Here is a 24,305-nt window from a genome sequence, read left to right as displayed (position 1 = left end):
GGAGGAGATATGGCAGCACAGGACACTGATAGGTGCAGGCTGGGAGGAGGAGGCATGGCAGCACAGGACACTGATATGTGCAGGCTGGGAGGAGGAGGCATGGCAGCACAGGACACCGATAGGTGCAGGCTAGAAGGAGGAGGCATGGCAGCACAGGACACTGCTAGATACAGGCTGGGAGGAGGAGGCATGGCAGCACAGGACACTGATAGGTGCAGGCTGGGAGGAGGAAGCATGTAAGCACAGGACACTGATAGGTGCAAGATGGGAGGAGGAGGCATGGCAGCACAGGACACTGGTAGCTGCAGGCTGGGAGGAGGAGACATGGCAGCACAGGACACTGATAGGTGCAGGCTGGAAGGAGGAAGCATGGCAGCACAGAACACTGATAGGTGCAGGCTGGGAGAAGGAGACATGGCAGCACAGGACACTGATAGGTGTAGGCTGGGAGGAGGAGGCATGGCAGAACAGGACACTGATAGGTGCTGGGTGGAAGGAGGAGGCATGGAAGCACAGGGCACTGATAGGTGTAGGCTGGGAGGAGGAGATATGGCAGCACAGGACACTGATAGGTGCAGGCTGGGAGGAGGAGGCATGGCAGCACAGGGACACTGATAGGTGCAGGCTGGGAGGAGGAGGCATGGCAGCACAGGACACTGATAGGTGCAGGCTAGAAGGAGGAGGCATGGCAGCACAGGACACTGCTAGATGCAGGCTGGGAGGAGGAAGCATGGCAGCACAGGGGCACTGATAGGTGCAGGCTGGAAGGAGGAGGCATGGCAGCACAGGACACTGATAGGTGCAGGCTGGAGGGAGGAGGCATGGCAGCACAGGACACTGATAGGTGCAGGCTGGAGGGAGGAGGCATGGCAGCACAGGACACTGATAGGAGCAGGCTAGAAGGAGGAGGCATGGCAGCACAGGACACTGCTAGATGCAGGCTGGGAGGAGGAGGCATGGCAGCACAGGGGCACTGATAGGTGCAGGCTGGAAGGAGGAGGCATGGCAGCACAGGACACTGATAGGTGCAGGCTGGAGGGAGGAGGCATGGCAGCACAGGACACTGATAGGTGCAGGCTGGAGGGAGGCGGCATGGCAGCACAGGACACTGATAGGAGCAGGCTGGGAGGAGGAGACATGGCAGCACAGGACACTGATAGGTGCAGGCTGGGAGGAGGAGACATGGCAGCACAGGACACTGATAGGTGCAGGCTGGAAGGAGTAGGCATGGCAGCACAGGACACTGATAGGTGCAGGCTGGGCGGAGGAGACATGGCAGCACAGGACACCGATAGGTGCAGGCTGGGAGGAGGAGGCATGGCAGCACAGGACACTGAGAGGTGCAGGCTGGGAGGAGGAGGCATGGCAGCACAGGACACTGATAGGTGTAGGCTGGGAGGAGGAGGAATGGCAGCACAGGACACTGATAGGTGCAGGCTGGGAGGAGGAGGCATGGCAGCACAGGACACTGATAGGTGCAGGCTGGAAGGAGGAGGCATGGCAGCACAGGACACTGATAGGTGCAGGCTGGAAGGAGGAGGCATGGCAGTACAGGACACTGATAGGTGCAGGCTGGGAGGAGGAGGCATGGCAGCACAGGACACTGATAGGTGCAGGCTGAAAGGAGGAGGCATGGCAGCACAGGACACTGATAGGTGCAGGATGGAAGGAGGAGGCATGGCAGCACAGGACACTGATAAGTGCAGGCTGGAAGGAGGAGGCATGGCAGAACAGGACACTGATAGGTGCTGGGTGGAAGGAGGAGGCATGGAAGCACAGGACACTGATAGGTGCAGGCTGGGAGGAGGAAGCATGGCAGCACAGGACACTGATAGGTGCAAGATGGGAGGAGGAGGCATGGCAGCACAGGACACTGGTAGCTGCAGGCTGGGAGGAGGAGACATGGCAGCACAGGACACTGATAGGTGCAGGCTGGAAGGAGGAAGCATGGCAGCACAGAACACTGATAGGTGCAGGCTGGGAGAAGGAGACATGGCAGCACAGGACACTGATAGGTGTAGGCTGGGAGGAGGAGGCATGGCAGAACAGGACACTGATAGGTGCTGGGTGGAAGGAGGAGGCATGGAAGCACAGGGCACTGATAGGTGTAGGCTGGGAGGAGGAGATATGGCAGCACAGGACACTGATAGGTGCAGGCTGGGAGGAGGAGGCATGGCAGCACAGGGACACTGATAGGTGCAGGCTGGGAGGAGGAGGCATGGCAGCACAGGACACTGATAGGTGCAGGCTAGAAGGAGGAGGCATGGCAGCACAGGACACTGCTAGATGCAGGCTGGGAGGAGGAAGCATGGCAGCACAGGGACGCTGATAGGTGTAGGCTGGGAGGAGGAGATATGGCAGCACAGGACACTGATAGGAGCAGACTGGGAGGAGGAGGCATGGCAGCACAGGGGCACTGATAGGTGCAGGCTGGAAGGAGGAGGCATGGCAGCACAGGACACTGATAGGTGCAGGCTGGAGGGAGGAGGCATGGCAGCACAGGACACTGATAGGTGCAGGCTGGAGGGAGGAGGCATGGCAGCACAGGACACTGATAGGAGCAGGCTGGGAGGAGGAGACATGGCAGCACAGGACACTGATAGGTGCAGGCTGGGAGGAGGAGACATGGCAGCACAGGACACTGATAGGTGCAGGCTGGAAGGAGGAGGCATGGCAACACAGGACACTGATAGGTGCAGGCTGGGAGGAGGAGACATGGCAGCACAGAACACTGATAGGTGCAGGCTGGGAGAAGGAGGCATGGCAGCACAGGACACCGATAGGTGCAGGCCGGGAGGAGGAGGCATGGCAGCACAGGACACTGAAAGGTGCAGGCTGGGAGGAGGAGGCATGGCAGCACAGGACAATGATAGGAGCAGGCTGAAAGGAGGAGGCATAGCAGCACAGACACTGATAGGTGCCGGCTGGAAGGAGGAGGCATGGCAGCACAGGGGCACTGATAGGTGCAGGCTGGGAGGAGGAGGCATGGCAGCACAGACACTGATAGGTGCAGGATGGAAGGAGGAGACATGGCAGCACAGGACACTGATAGGTGCAGGCTGGAAGGAGGAAGCATGGCAGTAGAGGGATACAGACTAGCTGTAGTTAGTAGGTCACCTAAAAGTGTGAGCGTTAATTAAGTCCCCTCTTCCCTTACCTAAAGACATTGTTAATACAAGGTGCCTGGTTTACATTCTCATGAACTAGATTGTATGCCTCTGGCAGGGTCCTCTATTCCCTAGTGTAATCTACAGGATCATGTACTCCTGTCCTATGACAGCCTGTACTTGTATTACTGGGCCTACCTAACCAGCCCATATTGCATGATCATGTATTTTGTACAATTTGCATGTATAACTTTGCTCTATGTTGTATAAGCTTGTTATGTCTGTCATCCTTGTATCATTCTATATATTTATTGTCCAGCGCTGCGTAATATGTTGGCGCTTTATAAATACAATAAATAATAATAATGAGCTATAACTATCTGGAATGGAGAAGCCAAATGCCAAAACAATGACTTAGAACCCTGTATTTGTGGGCGTGGCTATGTGACCCTTTTTCACTCAATGATAACTTTGTTTATGAATGTTGTTATTTCCAGATCTTCGTGTACCATGCTGTCGCCACCGTCCTCTATGTAACAGCGTTCATCACCTGTGCGGCCTCTGTAAATTCGCGAGGCACAAATGAAACTTCAACAACAGACTTCAACAACAGGGCAGCTGCCTCGGTAAGTAGATGCAGATACAGTGACTGAGGTATAATGATGTCACATAGAGGCGTCCTTCTGGGATGAGAGCCATGCAGTGTGTGGTCATTTGATGCAGTGTGCGGCAAGTGGTCATTTGATGCAGGTGCTGCGTGTGGTCATTTGATGCAGTGTGTGGCGTGTGGTAATTTGATGCAGTGTGCGGCGTGTGGCCATTTGATGCAGTGTGCGGCGTGTGGTAATTTGATGCAGTGTGTGGCGTGTGGTCATTTGATGCAGGTGCGGCGTGTGGTCATTTGATGCAGTGTGCGGCGTGTGGTAATTTGATGCAGTGTGTGGCGTGTGGTCAATTGATGCAGTGTGCGGCGTGTGGTCATTTGATGCAGGTGCGGCGTGTGGTCATTTGATGCAGGTGCGGCGTGTGGTCATTTGATGCAGTGTGCGGCGGGTGGCCATTTGATGCAGTGTGCGGCGTGTGGTCATTTGATGCAGTGTGTGGCGTGTGGTCATTTGATGCAGGTGCTGCGTGTGGTCATTTGATGCAGTGTGCGGCGTGTGGTCATTTGATGCAGTGTGCGGCGTGTGGTAATTTGATGCAGTGTGCGGCGTGTGGTCATTTGATGCAGTGTGCGGCGTGTGGTAATTTGATGCAGTGTGCGGCGTGTGGTAATTTGATGCAGTGTGCGGCGTGTGGTCATTTGATGCAGTGTGTGGCGTGTGGCCATTTGATGCAGTGTGCGGCGTGTGGTCATTTGATGCAGTGTGTGGCGTGTGGTCATTTGATGCAGTGTGTGGCGTGTGGTCATTTGATGCTGTGTTGCGTGTGGTCATTTGATGCAGTGTGCGGCGTGTGGTCATTTGATGCAGTGTGCGGTGTGTGGTCATTTGATGCAGTGTGTGGCGTGTGGCCATTTGATGCAGTGTGCGGCGTGTGGTAATTTGATGCAGTGTGCGGCGTGTGGTCATTTGATGCAGTGTGTGGCGTGTGGTCATTTGATGCAGTGTGTGGCGTGTGGTCATTTTATGCAGAGTGTGGCGTGTGGTCATTTGATGCAGTGTGTGGCGTGTGGTCATTTGATGCAGTGTGTGGCGTGTGGTCATTTGAAGCAGTGTGTGGCGTGTGGTCATTTGAAGCAGTGTGTGGCGTGTGGTCATTTGAAGCAGTGTGTGGCGTGTGGTCATTTGATGCAGTGTGTGGCCATTTGATGCAGTGTGCGGCGTGTGGTAATTTGATGCAGTGTGTGGCGTGTGGTAATTTGAGGCAGTGTGTGGCGTGTGGTCATTTGATGCAGGTGCGGCATGTGGTCATTTGATGCAGTGTGTGGCGTGTGGTCATTTGATGCAGTGTGTGGCGTGTGGTCATTTGAAGCAGTGTGTGGCGTGTGGTCATTTGATGCAGTGTGTGGCCATTTGATGCAGTGTGCGGCGTGTGGTAATTTGATGCAGTGTGCGGCGTGTGGTAATTTGAGGCAGTGTATGGCGTGTGGTCATTTGATGCAGGTGCGGCATGTGGTCATTTGATGCAGGTGCGGCATGTGGTCATTTGATGCAGTGTGTGGCGTGTGGTCATTTGATGCAGGTGCGGCATGTGGTCATTTGATGCAGTGTGCGGCGTGTGGTCATTTGATGCAGGTGCGGCGTGTGGTCATTTGATGCAGTGTGCGGCGTGTGGTCATTTGATGCAGTGTGTGGCGTGTGGTCATTTGATGCAGTGTGTGGCGTGTGGTCATTTGATGCAGTGTGCGGCTTGTGGTCATTTGATGCAGTGTGTGGCGTGTGGTCATTTGATGCAGTGTGTGGCGTGTGGCCATCTGATGCAGTGTGCGGCGTGTGGTAATTTGATGCAGTGTGCGGCGTGTGGTCATTTGATGCAGGTGCGGCGTGTGGTCATTTGATGCAGTGTGTGGCGTGTGGTCATTTGATGCAGTGTGCGGCGTGTGGTCATTTGATGCAGGCGCGGCGTGTGGTCATTTGATGCAGTGTGCGGCGTGTGGTCATTTGATGCAGTGTGCGGCGTGTGGTCATTTGATGCAGTGTGCGGCGTGTGGTCATTTGATGCAGTGTGTGGCGTGTGGTCATTTGATGCAGTGTGCGGCGTGTGGTCATTTGATGCAGTGTGTGGCGTGTGGTCATTTGATGCAGTGTGTGGCGTGTGGCCATCTGATGCAGTGTGCGGCGTGTGGTAATTTGATGCAGTGTGCGGCGTGTGGTCATTTGATGCAGTGTGCGGCGTGTGGTCATTTGATGCAGTGTGCGGCGTGTGGTCATTTGATGCAGTGTGTGGCGTGTGGTCATTTGAAGCAGTGTGTGGCATGTGGTCATTTGAAGCAGTGTGTGGCGTGTGGTCATTTGATGCAGTGTGTGGTCATTTGATGCAGGTGCGGCATGTGGTCATTTGATGCAGTGTGTGGCGTGTGGTCATTTGATGCAGTGTGCGGCGTGTGGTCATTCGAAGCAGTGTGTGGCGTGTGGTCATTTGATGCAGTGTGCGGCGTGTGGTCATTCGAAGCAGTGTGTGGCGTGTGGTCATTTGATGCAGTGTGTGGCCATTTGATGCAGTGTGCAGCGTGTGGTAATTTGATGCAGTGTGCGGCGTGTGGTCATTTGATGCAGTGTGCGGCGTGTGGTCATTTGATGCAGGCGCGGCGTGTGGTCATTTGATGCAGTGTGCGGCGTGTGGTCATTTGATGCAGTGTGTGGCGTGTGGTCATTAGATGCAGTGTGTGGCGTGTGGCCATCTGATGCAGTGTGCGGCGTGTGGTCATTTGGTGCAGTGTGCGGCGCGTGGTCATTTGATGCAGTGTGCGGCGTGTGGTCATTTGATGCAGTGTGCGGCGTGTGGTCATTTGATGCAGTGTGCGGCGTGTGGTCATTTGATGCAGTGTGTGGCGTGTGGTCATTTGATGCAGTGTGTGGCGTGTGGTCATTTTATGCAGTGTGTGGCGTGTGGTCATTTGAAGCAGTGTGCGGCGTGTGGTCATTTGAAGCAGTGTGTGGCGTGTGGTCATTTGATGCAGTGTGTGGCCATTTGATGCAGTGTGCGGCGTGTGGTAATTTGATGCAGTGTGTGGCGTGTGGTAATTTGAGGCAGTGTGTGGCGTGTGGTCATTTGATGCAGGTGCGGCATGTGGTCATTTGATGCAGTGTGTGGCGTGTGGTCATTTGATGCAGTGTGCGGCGTGTGGTCATTTGATGCAGTGTGTGGCGTGTGGTCATTTGATGCAGTGTGTGGCCATTTGATGCAGTGTGCGGCGTGTGGTAATTTGATGCAGTGTGTGGCGTGTGGTAATTTGAGGCAGTGTGTGGCGTGTGGTCATTTGATGCAGGTGCGGCGTGTGGCCATTTGATGCAGTGTGCGGCGTGTGGTCATTTGATGCAGTGTGTGGCGTGTGGTCATTTGATGCAGTGTGTGGCGTGTGGTCATTTTATGCAGTGTGTGGCGTGTGGTCATTTGATGCAGTGTGTGGCGTGTGGTCATTTAAAGCAGTGTGTGGCGTGTGGTCATTTGAAGCAGTGTGTGGCGTGTGGTCATTTGATGCAGTGTGTGGCCATTTGATGCAGGTGCGGCGTGTGGTCATTTGATGCAGGTGCGGCGTGTGGTCATTTGATGCAGGTGCGGCGTGTGGTCATTTGATGCAGGTGCGGCGTGTGGTCATTTGATGCAGGTGCGGAGTGTGGTCATTTGATGCAGTGTGTGGCGTGTGGTCATTTGATGCAGTGTGTGGCGTGTGGTCATTTGATGCAGTGTGCGGCGTGTGGTCATTTGATGCAGTGTGCGGCGTGTGGTCATTTGATGCAGTGTGTGGCGTGTGGTCATTTGAAGCAGTGTGTGGCGTGTGGTCATTTGAAGCAGTGTGTGGCGTGTGGTCATTTGATGCAGTGTGTGGTCATTTGATGCAGGTGCGGCATGTGGTCATTTGATGCAGTGTGTGGCGTGTGGTCATTTGATGCAGTGTGCGGCGTTTGGTCATTCGAAGCAGTGTGTGGCGTGTGGTCATTTGATGCAGTGTGCGGCGTGTGGTCATTCGAAGCAGTGTGTGGCGTGTGGTCATTTGATGCAGTGTGTGGCCATTTGATGCAGTGTGCAGCGTGTGGTAATTTGATGCAGTGTGCGGCGTGTGGTCATTTGATGCAGTGTGCGGCGTGTGGTCATTTGATGCAGGCGCGGCGTGTGGTCATTTGATGCAGTGTGCGGCGTGTGGTCATTTGATGCAGTGTGTGGCGTGTGGTCATTAGATGCAGTGTGTGGCGTGTGGCCATCTGATGCAGTGTGCGGCGCGTGGTCATTTGATGCAGTGTGCGGCGCGTGGTCATTTGATGCAGTGTGCGGCGTGTGGTCATTTGATGCAGTGTGCGGCGTGTGGTCATTTGATGCAGTGTGCGGCGTGTGGTCATTTGATGCAGTGTGTGGCGTGTGGTCATTTGATGCAGTGTGTGGCGTGTGGTCATTTTATGCAGTGTGTGGCGTGTGGTCATTTGATGCAGTGTGTGGCGTGTGGTCATTTGATGCAGTGTGTGGCGTGTGGTCATTTGAAGCAGTGTGCGGCGTGTGGTCATTTGAAGCAGTGTGTGGCGTGTGGTCATTTGATGCAGTGTGTGGCCATTTGATGCAGTGTGCGGCGTGTGGTAATTTGATGCAGTGTGTGGCGTGTGGTAATTTGAGGCAGTGTGTGGCGTGTGGTCATTTGATGCAGGTGCGGCGTGTGGTCATTTGATGCAGTGTGTGGCGTGTGGTCATTTGATGCAGTGTGCGGCGTGTGGTCATTTGATGCAGTGTGTGGCGTGTGGTCATTTGATGCAGTGTGTGGCCATTTGATGCAGTGTGCGGCGTGTGGTAATTTGATGCAGTGTGTGGCGTGTGGTAATTTGAGGCAGTGTGTGGCGTGTGGTCATTTGATGCAGGTGCGGCGTGTGGCCATTTGATGCAGTGTGCGGCGTGTGGTAATTTGATGCAGTGTGCGGCGTGTGGTCATTTGATGCAGTGTGTGGCGTGTGGTCATTTTATGCAGTGTGTGGCGTGTGGTCATTTTATGCAGTGTGTGGCGTGTGGTCATTTGATGCAGTGTGTGGCGTGTGGTCATTTGATGCAGTGTGTGGCGTGTGGTCATTTAAAGCAGTGTGTGGCGTGTGGTCATTTGAAGCAGTGTGTGGCGTGTGGTCATTTGATGCAGTGTGTGGCCATTTGATGCAGTGTGCGGCGTGTGGTAATTTGATGCAGTGTGTGGCGTGTGGTAATTTGAGGCAGTGTGTGGCGTGTGGTCATTTGATGCAGGTGCGGCATGTGGTCATTTGATGCAGTGTGTGGCGTGTGGTCATTTGATGCAGTGTGTGGCGTGTGGTCATTTGAAGCAGTGTGTGGCGTGTGGTCATTTGATGCAGTGTGTGGCCATTTGATGCAGTGTGCGGCGTGTGGTAATTTGATGCAGTGTGCGGCGTGTGGTATTTTGAGGCAGTGTATGGAGTGTGGTCATTTGATGCAGGTGCGGCATGTGGTCATTTGATGCAGGTGCGGCATGTGGTCATTTGATGCAGTGTGTGGCGTGTGGTCATTTGATGCAGGTGCGGCGTGTGGTCATTTGATGCAGTGTGCGGCGTGTGGTCATTTGATGCAGGTGCGGCGTGTGGTCATTTGATGCAGTGTGCGGCGTGTGGTCATTTGATGCAGTGTGTGGCGTGTGGTCATTTGATGCAGTGTGCGGCGTGTGGTCATTTGATGCAGTGTGTGGCGTGTGGTCATTTGATGCAGTGTGTGGCGTGTGGCCATCTGATGCAGTGTGCGGCGTGTGGTAATTTGATGCAGTGTGTGGCGTGTGGTCATTTGATGCAGTGTGCGGCGTGTGGTCATTTGATGCAGTGTGCGGCGTGTGGTCATTTGATGCAGTGTGCGGCGTGTGGTCATTTGATGCAGGCGCGGCGTGTGGTCATTTGATGCAGTGTGCGGCGTGTGGTCATTTGATGCAGTGTGTGGCGTGTGGTCATTAGATGCAGTGTGTGGCGTGTGGCCATCTGATGCAGTGTGCGGCGTGTGGTCATTTGATGCAGTGTGCGGCGCGTGGTCATTTGATGCAGTGTGCGGCGTGTGGTCATTTGATGCAGTGTGCGGCGTGTGGTCATTTGATGCAGTGTGCGGCGTGTGGTCATTTGATGCAGTGTGTGGCGTGTGGTCATTTGATGCAGGTGCTGCGTGTGGTCATTTGATGCAGTGTGCGGCGTGTGGTCATTTGATGCAGTGTGCGGCGTGTGGTCATTTGATGCAGTGTGTGGCGTGTGGTCATTTGATGCAGTGTGTGGCGTGTGGCCATCTGATGCAGTGTGCGGCGTGTGGTCATTTGATGCAGGTGCGGCAAGTGGTCATTTGATGCAGGTGCGGCGTGTGGTCATTTGATGCAGGTGCGGCGTGTGGTCATTTGATGCAGGTGCAGAGTGTGGTCATTTGAGGCAGTGTGTGGCGTGTGGTCATTTGATGCAGTGTGCGGCGTGTGGTCATTTGATGCAGTGTGCGGCGTGTGGTCATTTGATGCAGTGTGTGGCGTGTGGTCATTTGAAGCAGTGTGTGGCATGTGGTCATTTGAAGCAGTGTGTGGCGTGTGGTCATTTGATGCAGTGTGTGGTCATTTGATGCAGGTGCGGCATGTGGTCATTTGATGCAGTGTGTGGCGTGTGGTCATTTGATGCAGTGTGCGGCGTGTGGTCATTCGAAGCAGTGTGTGGTGTGTGGTCATTTGATGCAGTGTGCGGCGTGTGGTCATTCGAAGCAGTGTGTGGCGTGTGGTCATTTGATGCAGTGTGTGGCCATTTGATGCAGTGTGCAGCGTGTGGTAATTTGATGCAGTGTGCGGCGTGTGGTAATTTGAGGCAGTGTGTGGCGTGTGGTCATTTGATGCAGGTGCGGCATGTGGTCATTTAATGCAGTGTGCGGCGTATGGTCATTTGATGCAGTGTGTGGTCATTTGATGCAGGTGCGGCATGTGGTCATTTGATGCAGTGTGTGGCGTGTGGTCATTTGATGCAGTGTGCGGCGTGTGGTCATTCGAAGCAGTGTGTGGCGTGTGGTCATTTGATGCAGTGTGCGGCGTGTGGTCATTCGAAGCAGTGTGTGGCGTGTGGCCATTTGATGCAGTGTGCAGCGTGTGGTAATTTGATGCAGTGTGCGGCGTGTGGTAATTTGAGGCAGTGTGAAGCGTGTGGTCATTTGATGCAGGCGCGGCGTGTGGTCATTTGATGCAGTGTGCGGCGTGTGGTCATTTGATGCAGTGTGTGGCGTGTGGTCATTAGATGCAGTGTGTGGCGTGTGGTCATTAGATGCAGTGTGTGGCGTGTGGCCATCTGATGCAGTGTGCGGCGTGTGGCCATCTGATGCAGTGTGCGGCGTGTGGTCATTTGATGCAGTGTGTGGTCATTTGATGCAGGTGCGGCATGTGGTCATTTGATGCAGTGTGTGGCGTGTGGTCATTTGATGCAGTGTGCGGCGTGTGGTCATTCGAAGCAGTGTGTGGCGTGTGGTCATTTGATGCAGTGTGCGGCGTGTGGTCATTCGAAGCAGTGTGTGGCGTGTGGTCATTTGATGCAGTGTGTGGCCATTTGATGCAGTGTGCAGCGTGTGGTAATTTGATGCAGTGTGCGGCGTGTGGTAATTTGAGGCAGTGTGCGGCGTGTGGTCATTTGATGCAGGCGCGGCGTGTGGTCATTTGATGCAGTGTGCGGCGTGTGGTCATTTGATGCAGTGTGTGGCGTGTGGTCATTAGATGCAGTGTGTGGCGTGTGGCCATCTGATGCAGTGTGCGGCGTGTGGTCATTTGATGCAGTGTGTGGTCATTTGATGCAGGTGCGGCATGTGGTCATTTGATGCAGTGTGTGGCGTGTGGTCATTTGATGCAGTGTGCGGCGTGTGGTCATTCGAAGCAGTGTGTGGCGTGTGGTCATTTGATGCAGTGTGCGGCGTGTGGTCATTCGAAGCAGTGTGTGGCGTGTGGTCATTTCATGCAGTGTGTGGCCATTTGATGCAGTGTGCAGCGTGTGGTAATTTGATGCAGTGTGCGGCGTGTGGTCATTTGATGCAGTGTGCGGCGTGTGGTCATTTGATGCAGGCGCGGCGTGTGGTCATTTGATGCAGTGTGCGGCGTGTGGTCATTTGATGCAGTGTGTGGCGTGTGGTCATTAGATGCAGTGTGTGGCGTGTGGCCATCTGATGCAGTGTGCGGCGTGTGGTCATTTGATGCAGTGTGCGGCGCGTGGTCATTTGATGCAGTGTGCGGCGTGTGGTCATTTGATGCAGTGTGCGGCGTGTGGTCATTTGATGCAGTGTGCGGCGTGTGGTCATTTGATGCAGTGTGTGGCGTGTGGTCATTTGATGCAGTGTGTGGCGTGTGGTCATTTGATGCAGTGTGTGGCGTGTGGTCATTTTATGCAGTGTGTGGCGTGTGGTCATTTGATGCAGTGTGTGGCGTGTGGTCATTTGATGCAGTGTGTGGCGTGTGGTCATTTGAAGCAGTGTGCGGCGTGTGGTCATTTGAAGCAGTGTGTGGCGTGTGGTCATTTGATGCAGTGTGTGGCCATTTGATGCAGTGTGTGGCGTGTGGTCATTTGATGCAGTGTGTGGCCATTTGATGCAGTGTGCGGCGTGTGGTAATTTGATGCAGTGTGTGGCGTGTGGTAATTTGAGGCAGTGTGTGGCGTGTGGTCATTTGATGCAGGTGCGGCGTGTGGCCATTTGATGCAGTGTGCGGCGTGTGGTAATTTGATGCAGTGTGCGGCGTGTGGTCATTTGATGCAGTGTGTGGCGTGTGGTCATTTGATGCAGTGTGTGGCGTGTGGTCATTTTATGCAGTGTGTGGCGTGTGGTCATTTGATGCAGTGTGTGGCGTGTGGTCATTTGATGCAGTGTGTGGCGTGTGGTCATTTAAAGCAGTGTGTGGCGTGTGGTCATTTGAAGCAGTGTGTGGCGTGTGGTCATTTGATGCAGTGTGTGGCCATTTGATGCAGTGTGCGGCGTGTGGTAATTTGATGCAGTGTGTGGCGTGTGGTAATTTGAGGCAGTGTGTGGCGTGTGGTCATTTGATGCAGGTGCGGCATGTGGTCATTTGATGCAGTGTGTGGCGTGTGGTCATTTGATGCAGTGTGTGGCGTGTGGTCATTTGAAGCAGTGTGTGGCGTGTGGTCATTTGATGCAGTGTGTGGCCATTTGATGCAGTGTGCGGCGTGTGGTAATTTGATGCAGTGTGCGGCGTGTGGTAATTTGAGGCAGTGTATGGAGTGTGGTCATTTGATGCAGGTGCGGCATGTGGTCATTTGATGCAGGTGCGGCATGTGGTCATTTGATGCAGTGTGTGGCGTGTGGTCATTTGATGCAGGTGCGGCATGTGGTCATTTGATGCAGTGTGCGGCGTGTGGTCATTTGATGCAGGTGCGGCGTGTGGTCATTTGATGCAGTGTGCGGCGTGTGGTCATTTGATGCAGTGTGTGGCGTGTGGTCATTTGATGCAGTGTGCGGCGTGTGGTCATTTGATGCAGTGTGTGGCGTGTGGTCATTTGATGCAGTGTGTGGCGTGTGGCCATCTGATGCAGTGTGCGGCGTGTGGTAATTTGATGCAGTGTGCGGCGTGTGGTCATTTGATGCAGTGTGTGGCGTGTGGTCATTTGATGCAGTGTGCGGCGTGTGGTCATTTGATGCAGGCGCGGCGTGTGGTCATTTGATGCAGTGTGCGGCGTGTGGTCATTTGATGCAGTGTGTGGCGTGTGGTCATTAGATGCAGTGTGTGGCGTGTGGCCATTTGATGCAGTGTGTGGCGTGTGGCCATTTGATGCAGTGTGCGGCGTGTGGTCATTTGATGCAGTGTGCGGCGCGTGGTCATTTGATGCAGTGTGCGGCGTGTGGTCATTTGATGCAGTGTGCGGCGTGTGGTCATTTGATGCAGTGTGCGGCGTGTGGTCATTTGATGCAGTGTGTGGCGTGTGGTCATTTGATGCAGGTGCTGCGTGTGGTCATTTGATGCAGTGTGCGGCGTGTGGTCATTTGATGCAGTATGCGGCGTGTGGTCATTTGATGCAGTGTGTGGCGTGTGGTCATTTGATGCAGTGTGTGGCGTGTGGTCATTTGATGCAGTGTGCGGCGTGTGGTCATTTGATGCAGTGTGTGGCGTGTGGTCATTTGATGCAGTGTGTGGCGTGTGGTCATTTGAAGCAGTGTGTGGCATGTGGTCATTTGAAGCAGTGTGTGGCGTGTGGTCATTTGATGCAGTGTGTGGTCATTTGATGCAGGTGCGGCATGTGGTCATTTGATGCAGTGTGTGGCGTGTGGTCATTTGATGCAGTGTGCGGCGTGTGGTCATTCGAAGCAGTGTGTGGCGTGTGGTCATTTGATGCAGTGTGCGGCGTGTGGTCATTCGAAGCAGTGTGTGGCGTGTGGTCATTTGATGCAGTGTGTGGCCATTTGATGCAGTGTGCAGCGTGTGGTAATTTGATGCAGTGTGCGGCGTGTGGTAATTTGAGGCAGTGTGTGGCGTGTGGTCATTTGATGCAGGTGCGGCATGTGGTCATTTAATGCAGTGTGCGGCGTGTGGTCATTTGATGCAGTGTGTGGTCATTTGATGCAGGTGCGGCATGTGGTCATTTGATGCAGTGTGTGGCGTGTGGTCATTTGATGCAGTGTGCGGCGTGTGGTCATTCGAAGCAGTGTGTGGCGTGTGGTCATTTGATGCAGTGTGCGGCGTGTGGTCATTCGAAGCAGTGTGTGGCGTGTGGTCATTTGATGCAGTGTGTGGCCATTTGATGCAGTGTGCAGCGTGTGGTAATTTGATGCAGTGTGCGGCGTGTGGTAATTTGAGGCAGTGTGTGGCGTGTGGTCATTTGATGCAGTGTGCGGCGTGTGGTCATTTGATGCAGGTGTGGCATGTGGTCATTTGATGCAGTGTGTGGCGTGTGGTCATTTGATGCAGGTGCGGCATGTGGTCATTTAATGCAGTGTGCGACGTGTGGTCATTTGATGCAGGTGCGGCGTGTGGTCATTTGATGCAGTGTGCGGCGTGTGGTCATTTGATGCAGTGTGCGGCGTGTGGTAATTTGATGCAGTGTGCAGGGTGTGGCCATTTGATGCAGTGTGCGGCGTGTGGCCATTTGATGCAGTGTGCGGTAATTTGATGCAGTGTGCGGCGTGTGGTCATTTGATGCAGGTGCGGCGTGTGGTCATTTGATGCAGGTGCGGCGTGTGGTCATTTGATGCAGGTGCGGCGTGTGGTCATTTGATGCAGTGTGTGGCGTGTGGTCATTTGATGCAGTGTGTGGCGTGTGGTCATTTGATGCAGTGTGTGGCGTGTGGTCATTTACAGTGTGTGGCGTGTGGTCATTTGATGCAGTGTGCGGCGTGTGGTCATTTGATGCAGTGTGTGGCATGTGGTCATTTGATGCAGTGTGTGGCCATTTGATGCAGTGTGCGGCGTGTGGTAATTTGATGCAGTGTGTGGCGTGTGGTAATTTGAGGCAGTGTGTGGCGTGTGGTCATTTGATGCAGTGTGCGGCATGTGGTCATTTGATGCAGTGTGTGGCGTGTGGTCATTTGATGCAGTGTGCGGCGTGTGGTCATTTGAAGCAGTGTGTGGCATGTGGTCATTTGATGCAGTGTGTGGCCATTTGATGCAGTGTGCGGCGTGTGGTAATTTGATGCAGTGTGTGGCGTGTGGTCATTTGATGCAGGTGCGGCATGTGGTCATTTGATGCAGTGTGCGGCGTGTGGTCATTTGATGCAGTGTGCGGCGTGTGGTCATTTGATGCAGTGTGCGGCGTGTGGTCATTTGATGCAGTGTGCGGCGTGTGGTCGTTTGATGCAGGTGCGGCGTGTGGTCATTTGATGCAGGTGCGGCGTGTGGTCATTTTATGCAGGTGCGGCGTGTGGTCATTTGATGCATGTGGTCATTTTATGCAGGTGCGGCGTGTGGTCATTTGATGCAGTGTGCGGCGTGTGGTCATTTGATGCAGGTGCGGCATGTGGTCATTTGATGCAGTGTGTGGCGTGTGGTCATTTGATGCAGGTGCGGCGTGTGGTCATTTAATGCAGTGTGCGGCGTGTGGTCATTTGATGCAGGTGCGGCGTGTGGCAATTTGATGCAGTGTGCGGCGTGTGGCCATTTGATGCAGTGTGCGGCGTGTGGTAATTTGATGCAGTGTGCGGCGTGTGGTCATTTGATGCAGGTGCGGCGTGTGGTCATTTGATGCAGGTGCGGCGTGTGGTCATTTGATGCAGGTGCGGCGTGTGGTCATTTGATGCAGGTGCGGCGTGTGGTCATTTGATGCAGGTGCGGCGTGTGGTCATTTGATGCAGTGTGTGGCGTGTGGTCATTTGATGCAGTGTGCGGCGTGTGGTCATTTGATGCAGGTGCGGCGTGTGGTCATTTGATGCAGGTGCGGCGTGTGGTCATTTGATGCAGGTGCGGCGTGTGGTCATTTGATGCAGTGTGTGGCGTGTGGTCATTTGATGCAGTGTGTGGCGTGTGGTCATTTGATGCAGTGTGTGGCGTGTGGTCATTTGATGCAGTGTGTGGCGTGTGGTCATTTGATGCAGTGTGCGGCGTGTGGTCATTTGATGCAGTGTGCGGCGTGTGGTCATTTGATGCAGTGTGTGGCGTGTGGTCATTTGATGCAGTGTGTGGCGTGTGGTCATTTGATGCAGTGTGTGGCGTGTGGTCATTTGATGCAGTGTGTGGCGTGTGGTCATTTGATGCAGTGTGCGGCGTGTGGTCATTTGATGCAGTGTGCGGCGTGTGGTCATTTGATGCAGTGTGTGGCGTGTGGTCATTTGATGCAGTGTGTGGCCATTTGATGCAGTGTGCGGCGTGTGGTAATTTGATGCAGTGTGTGGCGTGTGGTAATTTGAGGCAGTGTGTGGCGTGTGGTCATTTGATGCAGTGTGTGGCGTGTGGTCATTTGATGCAGTGTGCGGCGTGTGGTCATTTGAAGCAGTGTGTGGCGTGTGGTCATTTGATGCAGTGTGTGGCCATTTAATGCAGTGTGCGGCGTGTGGTAATTTGATGCAGTGTGCGGCGTGTGGTAATTTGAGGCAGTGTATGGAGTGTGGTCATTTGATGCAGGTGCGGCATGTGGTCATTTGATGCAGTGTGTGGCGTGTGGTCATTTGATGCAGTGTGCGGCGTGTGGTCATTTGATGCAGTGTGCGGCGTGTGGTCATTTGATGCAGGTGCGGCGTGTGGTCATTTGATGCAGTGTGCGGCGTGTGGTCATTTGATGCAGTGTGCGGCGTGTGGTCATTTGATGCAGTGTGCGGCGTGTGGTCATTTGATGCAGGTGCGGCGTGTGGTCATTTGATGCAGGTGCGGCGTGTGGTCATTTGATGCAGTGTGTGGCGTGTGGTCATTTGATGCAGTGTGTGGCGTGTGGTCATTTGATGCAGTGTGTGGCGTGTGGTCATTTGATGCAGTGTGTGGCGTGTGGTCATTTTATGCAGGTGCTGCGTGTGGTCATTTGATGCAGTGTGTGGCGTGTGGTCATTTGATGCAGTGTGTGGCGTGTGGTCATTAGATGCAGTGTGTGGCGTGTGGTCATTTGATGCAGTGTGTGGCGTGTGGTCATTTTATGCAGGTGCTGCGTGTGGTAATTTGATGCAGTGTGTGGCGTGTGGTCATTTGATGCAATGTGCGGCGTGTGGTAATTTGATGCAGTGTGTGGTAATATGATGCAGTGTGCGGCGTGTGGTCATTTGATGCAGTGTGCGGCGTGTGGTCATTTGATGCAGTGTGTGGTCATTTGATGCAGTGTGCGGCGTGTGGTCATTTGATGCAGTGTGTGGTCATTTGATGCAGTGTGCGGCGTGTGGTCATTTGATGCAGTGTGTGGCGTGTGGTCATTTGATGCAGTGTGTGGCCATTTGATGCAGTGTGCGGCGTGTGGTCATTTGCTGCAGTGTGCGGCGTGTGGTCATTTGATGCAGTGTGTGGCGTGTGGTCATTTGATGCAGTGTGTGGCGTGTGGTCATTTGATGCAGTGTGTGGCGTGTGGTCATTTTATGCAGTGTGTGGCGTGTGGTCATTTGATGCAGTGTGTGGCGTGTGGTCATTTGATGCAGTGTGTGGCGTGTGGTCATTTGAAGCAGTGTGTGGCGTGTGGTCATTTGAAGCAGTGTGTGGCGTGTGGTCATTTGATGCAGTGTGTGGCCATTTGATGCAGTGTGCGGCGTGTGGTAATTTGATGCAGTGTGTGGCGTGTGGTAATTTGAGGCAGTGTGTGGCGTGTGGTCATTTGATGCAGGTGCGGCATGTGGTCATTTGATGCAGTGTGTGGCGTGTGGTCATTTGATGCAGTGTGTGGCGTGTGGTCATTTGAAGCAGTGTGTGGCGTGTGGTCATTTGATGCAGTGTGTGGCCATTTGATGCAGTGTGCGGCGTGTGGTAATTTGATGCAGTGTGCGGCGTGTGGTAATTTGAGGCAGTGTATGGCGTGTGGTCATTTGATGCAGGTGCGGCATGTGGTCATTTGATGCAGGTGCGGCATGTGGTCATTTGATGCAGTGTGTGGCGTGTGGTCATTTGATGCAGGTGCGGCATGTGGTCATTTGATGCAGTGTGCGGCGTGTGGTCATTTGATGCAGTGTGCGGCGTGTGGTCATTTGATGCAGTGTGTGGTCATTTGATGCAGTGTGCGGCGTGTGGTCATTTGATGCAGTGTGTGGTCATTTGATGCAGTGTGCGGCGTGTGGTCATTTGATGCAGTGTGTGGCGTGTGGTCATTTGATGCAGTGTGCGGCGTGTGGTCATTTGAAGCAGTGTGTGGCGTGTGGTCATTTGATGCAGTGTGTGGCCATTTAATGCAGTGTGCGGCGTGTGGTAATTTGATGCAGTGTGCGGCGTGTGGTAATTTGAGGCAGTGTATGGAGTGTGGTCATTTGATGCAGGTGCGGCATGTGGTCATTTGATGCAGTGTGTGGCGTGTGGTCATTTGATGCAGTGTGCGGCGTGTGGTCATTTGATGCAGTGTGCGGCGTGTGGTCATTTGATGCAGGTGCGGCGTGTGGTCATTTGATGCAGTGTGCGGCGTGTGGTCATTTGATGCAGTGTGCGGCGTGTGGTCATTTGATGCAGTGTGCGGCGTGTGGTCATTTGATGCAGGTGCGGCGTGTGGTCATTTGATGCAGGTGCGGCGTGTGGTCATTTGATGCAGTGTGTGGCGTGTGGTCATTTGATGCAGTGTGTGGCGTGTGGTCATTTGATGCAGTGTGTGGCGTGTGGTCATTTGATGCAGTGTGTGGCGTGTGGTCATTTTATGCAGGTGCTGCGTGTGGTCATTTGATGCAGTGTGTGGCGTGTGGTCATTTGATGCAGTGTGTGGCGTGTGGTCATTAGATGCAGTGTGTGGCGTGTGGTCATTTGATGCAGTGTGTGGCGTGTGGTCATTTTATGCAGGTGCTGCGTGTGGTAATTTGATGCAGTGTGTGGCGTGTGGTCATTTGATGCAATGTGCGGCGTGTGGTAATTTGATGCAGTGTGTGGTAATATGATGCAGTGTGCGGCGTGTGGTCATTTGATGCAGTGTGCGGCGTGTGGTCATTTGATGCAGTGTGTGGTCATTTGATGCAGTGTGCGGCGTGTGGTCATTTGATGCAGTGTGTGGTCATTTGATGCAGTGTGCGGCGTGTGGTCATTTGATGCAGTGTGTGGCGTGTGGTCATTTGATGCAGTGTGTGGCCATTTGATGCAGTGTGCGGCGTGTGGTCATTTGCTGCAGTGTGCGGCGTGTGGTCATTTGATGCAGTGTGTGGCGTGTGGTCATTTGATGCAGTGTGTGGCGTGTGGTCATTTGATGCAGTGTGTGGCGTGTGGTCATTTTATGCAGTGTGTGGCGTGTGGTCATTTGATGCAGTGTGTGGCGTGTGGTCATTTGATGCAGTGTGTGGCGTGTGGTCATTTGAAGCAGTGTGTGGCGTGTGGTCATTTGAAGCAGTGTGTGGCGTGTGGTCATTTGATGCAGTGTGTGGCCATTTGATGCAGTGTGCGGCGTGTGGTAATTTGATGCAGTGTGTGGCGTGTGGTAATTTGAGGCAGTGTGTGGCGTGTGGTCATTTGATGCAGGTGCGGCATGTGGTCATTTGATGCAGTGTGTGGCGTGTGGTCATTTGATGCAGTGTGTGGCGTGTGGTCATTTGAAGCAGTGTGTGGCGTGTGGTCATTTGATGCAGTGTGTGGCCATTTGATGCAGTGTGCGGCGTGTGGTAATTTGATGCAGTGTGCGGCGTGTGGTAATTTGAGGCAGTGTATGGCGTGTGGTCATTTGATGCAGGTGCGGCATGTGGTCATTTGATGCAGGTGCGGCATGTGGTCATTTGATGCAGTGTGTGGCGTGTGGTCATTTGATGCAGGTGCGGCATGTGGTCATTTGATGCAGTGTGCGGCGTGTGGTCATTTGATGCAGTGTGCGGCGTGTGGTCATTTGATGCAGTGTGTGGTCATTTGATGCAGTGTGCGGCGTGTGGTCATTTGATGCAGTGTGTGGTCATTTGATGCAGTGTGCGGCGTGTGGTCATTTGATGCAGTGTGTGGCGTGTGGTCATTTGATGCAGTGTGTGGCCATTTGATGCAGTGTGCGGCGTGTGGTCATTTGATGCAGTGTGCGGCGTGTGGTCATTTGATGCAGTGTGTGGCGTGTGGTCATTTGATGCAGTGTGTGGCGTGTGGTCATTTGATGCAGTGTGTGGCGTGTGGTCATTTTATGCAGTGTGTGGCGTGTGGTCATTTGATGCAGTGTGTGGCGTGTGGTCATTTGATGCAGTGTGTGGCGTGTGGTCATTTGAAGCAGTGTGTGGCGTGTGGTCATTTGAAGCAGTGTGTGGCGTGTGGTCATTTGATGCAGTGTGTGGCCATTTGATGCAGTGTGCGGCGTGTGGTAATTTGATGCAGTGTGTGGCGTGTGGTAATTTGAGGCAGTGTGTGGCGTGTGGTCATTTGATGCAGGTGCGGCATGTGGTCATTTGATGCAGTGTGTGGCGTGTGGTCATTTGATGCAGTGTGTGGCGTGTGGTCATTTGAAGTAGTGTGTGGCGTGTGGTCATTTGATGCAGTGTGTGGCCATTTGATGCAGTGTGCGGCGTGTGGTAATTTGATGCAGTGTGCGGCGTGTGGTAATTTGAGGCAGTGTATGGCGTGTGGTCATTTGATGCAGGTGCGGCATGTGGTCATTTGATGCAGGTGCGGCATGTGGTCATTTGATGCAGTGTGTGGCGTGTGGTCATTTGATGCAGGTGCGGCATGTGGTCATTTGATGCAGTGTGCGGCGTGTGGTCATTTGATGCAGGTGCGGCGTGTGGTCATTTGATGCAGTGTGCGGCGTGTGGTCATTTGATGCAGTGTGTGGCGTGTGGTCATTTGATGCAGTGTGCGGCGTGTGGTCATTTGATGCAGTGTGTGGCGTGTGGTCATTTGATGCAGTGTGTGGCGTGTGGCCATCTGATGCAGTGTGCGGCGTGTGGTAATTTGATGCAGTGTGCGGCGTGTGGTCATTTGATGCAGGTGCGGCGTGTGGTCATTTGATGCAGTGTGTGGCGTGTGGTCATTTGATGCAGTGTGCGGCGTGTGGTTATTTGATGCAGGCGCGGCGTGTGGTCATTTGATGCAGTGTGCGGCGTGTGGTCATTTGATGCAGTGTGTGGCGTGTGGTCATTAGATGCAGTGTGTGGCGTGTGGCCATCTGATGCAGTGTGCGGCGTGTGGCCATCTGATGCAGTGTGCGGCGCGTGGTCATTTGATACAGTGTGCGGCGTGTGGTCATTTGATGCAGTGTGCGGCGTGTGGTCATTTGATGCAGTGTGCGGCGTGTGGTCATTTGATGCAGTGTGTGGCGTGTGGTCATTTGATGCAGGTGCTGCGTGTGGTCATTTGATGCAGTGTGCGGCGTGTGGTCATTTGATGCAGTATGCGGCGTGTGGTCATTTGATGCAGTGTGTGGCGTGTGGTCATTTGATGCAGTGTGTGGCGTGGGGCCATCTGATGCAGTGTGCGGCGTGTGGTCATTTGATGCAGGTGCGGCGTGTGGTCATTTGATGCAGGTGCGGCGTGTGGTCATTTGATGCAGGTGCGGCGTGTGGTCATTTGATGCAGGTGCGGCGTGTGGTCATTTGATGCAGGTGCGGCGTGTGGTCATTTGATGCAGTGTGTGGCGTGTGGTCATTTGATGCAGTGTGTGGCGTGTGGTCATTTGATGCAGTGTGCGGCGTGTGGTCATTTGATGCAGTGTGTGGCGTGTGGTCATTTGAAGCAGTGTGTGGCATGTGGTCATTTGAAGCAGTGTGTGGCGTGTGGTCATTTGATGCAGTGTGTGGTCATTTGATGCAGGTGCGGCATGTGGTCATTTGATGCAGTGTGTGGCGTGTGGTCATTTGATGCAGTGTGCGGCGTGTGGTCATTCGAAGCAGTGTGTGGCGTGTGGTCATTTGATGCAGTGTGCGGCGTGTGGTCATTCGAAGCAGTGTGTGGCGTGTGGTCATTTGATGCAGTGTGTGGCCATTTGATGCAGTGTGCAGCGTGTGGTAATTTGATGCAGTGTGCGGCGTGTGGTAATTTGAGGCAGTGTGTGGCGTGTGGTCATTTGATGCAGGTGCGGCATGTGGTCATTTAATGCAGTGTGCGGCGTGTGGTCATTTGATGCAGGTGCGGCGTGTGGTCATTTGATGCAGTGTGCGGCGTGTGGTCATTTGATGCAGGTGCGGCATGTGGTCATTTGATGCAGTGTGTGGCGTGTGGTCATTTGATGCAGGTGCGGCATGTGGTCATTTAATGCAGTGTGCGACGTGTGGTCATTTGATGCAGGTGCGGCGTGTGGTCATTTGATGCAGTGTGCGGCGTGTGGTCATTTGATGCAGTGTGCGGCGTGTGGTAATTTGATGCAGTGTGCAGGGTGTGGCCATTTGATGCAGTGTGCGGCGTGTGGCCATTTGATGCAGTGTGCGGCGTGTGGTAATTTGATGCAGTGTGCGGCGTGTGGTCATTTGATGCAGGTGCGGCGTGTGGTCATTTGATGCAGGTGCGGCGTGTGGTCATTTGATGCAGGTGCGGCGTGTGGTCATTTGATGCAGTGTGTGGCGTGTGGTCATTTGATGCAGTGTGTGGCGTGTGGTCATTTGATGCAGTGTGTGGCGTGTGGTCATTTGCAGTGTGTGGCGTGTGGTCATTTGATGCAGTGTGCGGCGTGTGGTCATTTGATGCAGTGTGTGGCGTGTGGTAATTTGAGGCATTGTGTGGCGTGTGGTCATTTGATGCAGTGTGCGGCATGTGGTCATTTGATGCAGTGTGTGGCGTGTGGTCATTTGATGCAGTGTGCGGCGTGTGGTCATTTGAAGCAGTGTGTGGCATGTGGTCATTTGATGCAGTGTGTGGCCATTTGATGCAGTGTGCGGCGTGTGGTAATTTGATGCAGTGTGCGGCGTGTGGTAATTTGAGGCAGTGTATGGAGTGTGGTCATTTGATGCAGGTGCGGCATGTGGTCATTTGATGCAGTGTGTGGCGTGCGGTCATTTGATGCAGGTGCGGCATGTGGTCATTTGATGCAGTGTGCGGCGTGTGGTCATTTGATGCAGGTGCGGCGTGTGGTCATTTGATGCAGTGTGCGGCGTGTGGTCATTTGATGCAGTGTGCGGCGTGTGGTCATTTGATGCAGGTGCGGCGTGTGGTCATTTGATGCAGGTGCGGCGTGTGGTCATTTTATGCAGGTGCGGCGTGTGGTCATTTGATGCAGTGTGCGGCGTGTGGTCATTTGATGCAGGTGCGGCGTGTGGTCATTTGATGCAGTGTGTGGCGTGTGGTCATTTGATGCAGGTGCGGCGTGTGGTCATTTAATGCAGTGTGCGGCGTGTGGTCATTTGATGCAGGTGCGGCGTGTGGTCATTTGATGCAGTGTGCGGCGTGTGGTAATTTGATGCAGTGTGCGGTGTGTGGCCATTTGATGCAGTGTGCGGCGTGTGGTAATTTGATGCAGTGTGCGGCGTGTGGTCATTTGATGCAGGTGCGGCGTGTGGTCATTTGATGCAGGTGCGGCGTGTGGTCATTTGATGCAGGTGCGGCGTGTGGTCATTTGATGCAGGTGCGGCGTGTGGTCATTTGATGCAGTGTGTGGCGTGTGGTCATTTGATGCAGTGTGCGGCGTGTGGTCATTTGATGCAGGTGCGGCGTGTGGTCATTTGATGCAGGTGCGGCGTGTGGTCATTTGATGCAGTGTGTGGCGTGTGGTCATTTGATGCAGTGTGTGGCGTGTGGTCATTTGATGCAGTGTGTGGCGTGTGGTCATTTGATGCAGTGTGTGGCGTGTGGTCATTTGATGCAGTGTGCGGCGTGTGGTCATTTGATGCAGTGTGCGGCGTGTGGTCATTTGATGCAGTGTGTGGCGTGTGGTCATTTGATGCAGTGTGTGGCCATTTGATGCAGTGTGCGGCGTGTGGTAATTTGATGCAGTGTGTGGCATGTGGTCATTTGATGCAGTGTGTGGCCATTTAATGCAGTGTGCGGCTTGTGGTAATTTGATGCAGTGTGCGGCGTGTGGTAATTTGAGGCAGTGTATGGAGTGTGGTCATTTGATGCAGGTGCGGCATGTGGTCATTTGATGCAGT

General features: G+C 53.9%; 1 protein-coding gene across 1 annotated transcript in view; it reads left to right on the top strand.

Moving 5' to 3' along the window:
• The window catches only part of PLLP (plasmolipin), a 66,401-nt gene that overhangs the window by 38,180 nt on the left and 3,916 nt on the right, over positions 1-24,305 (top strand). The window contains exon 3 of the mRNA XM_068260079.1: positions 3,605-3,733. Coding sequence (XP_068116180.1) covers positions 3,605-3,733 — 129 coding nt within the window. The remainder of the gene's footprint in view (positions 1-3,604; positions 3,734-24,305) is intronic.

Source organism: Hyperolius riggenbachi, chromosome 11, assembly GCF_040937935.1.
Source record: "Hyperolius riggenbachi isolate aHypRig1 chromosome 11, aHypRig1.pri, whole genome shotgun sequence".
Lineage (NCBI taxonomy): Eukaryota > Metazoa > Chordata > Amphibia > Anura > Hyperoliidae > Hyperolius > Hyperolius riggenbachi.
The sequence above is the reverse complement of the archived record's forward strand: the minus strand, read 5'-3'. Positions and strand labels throughout refer to the sequence as shown.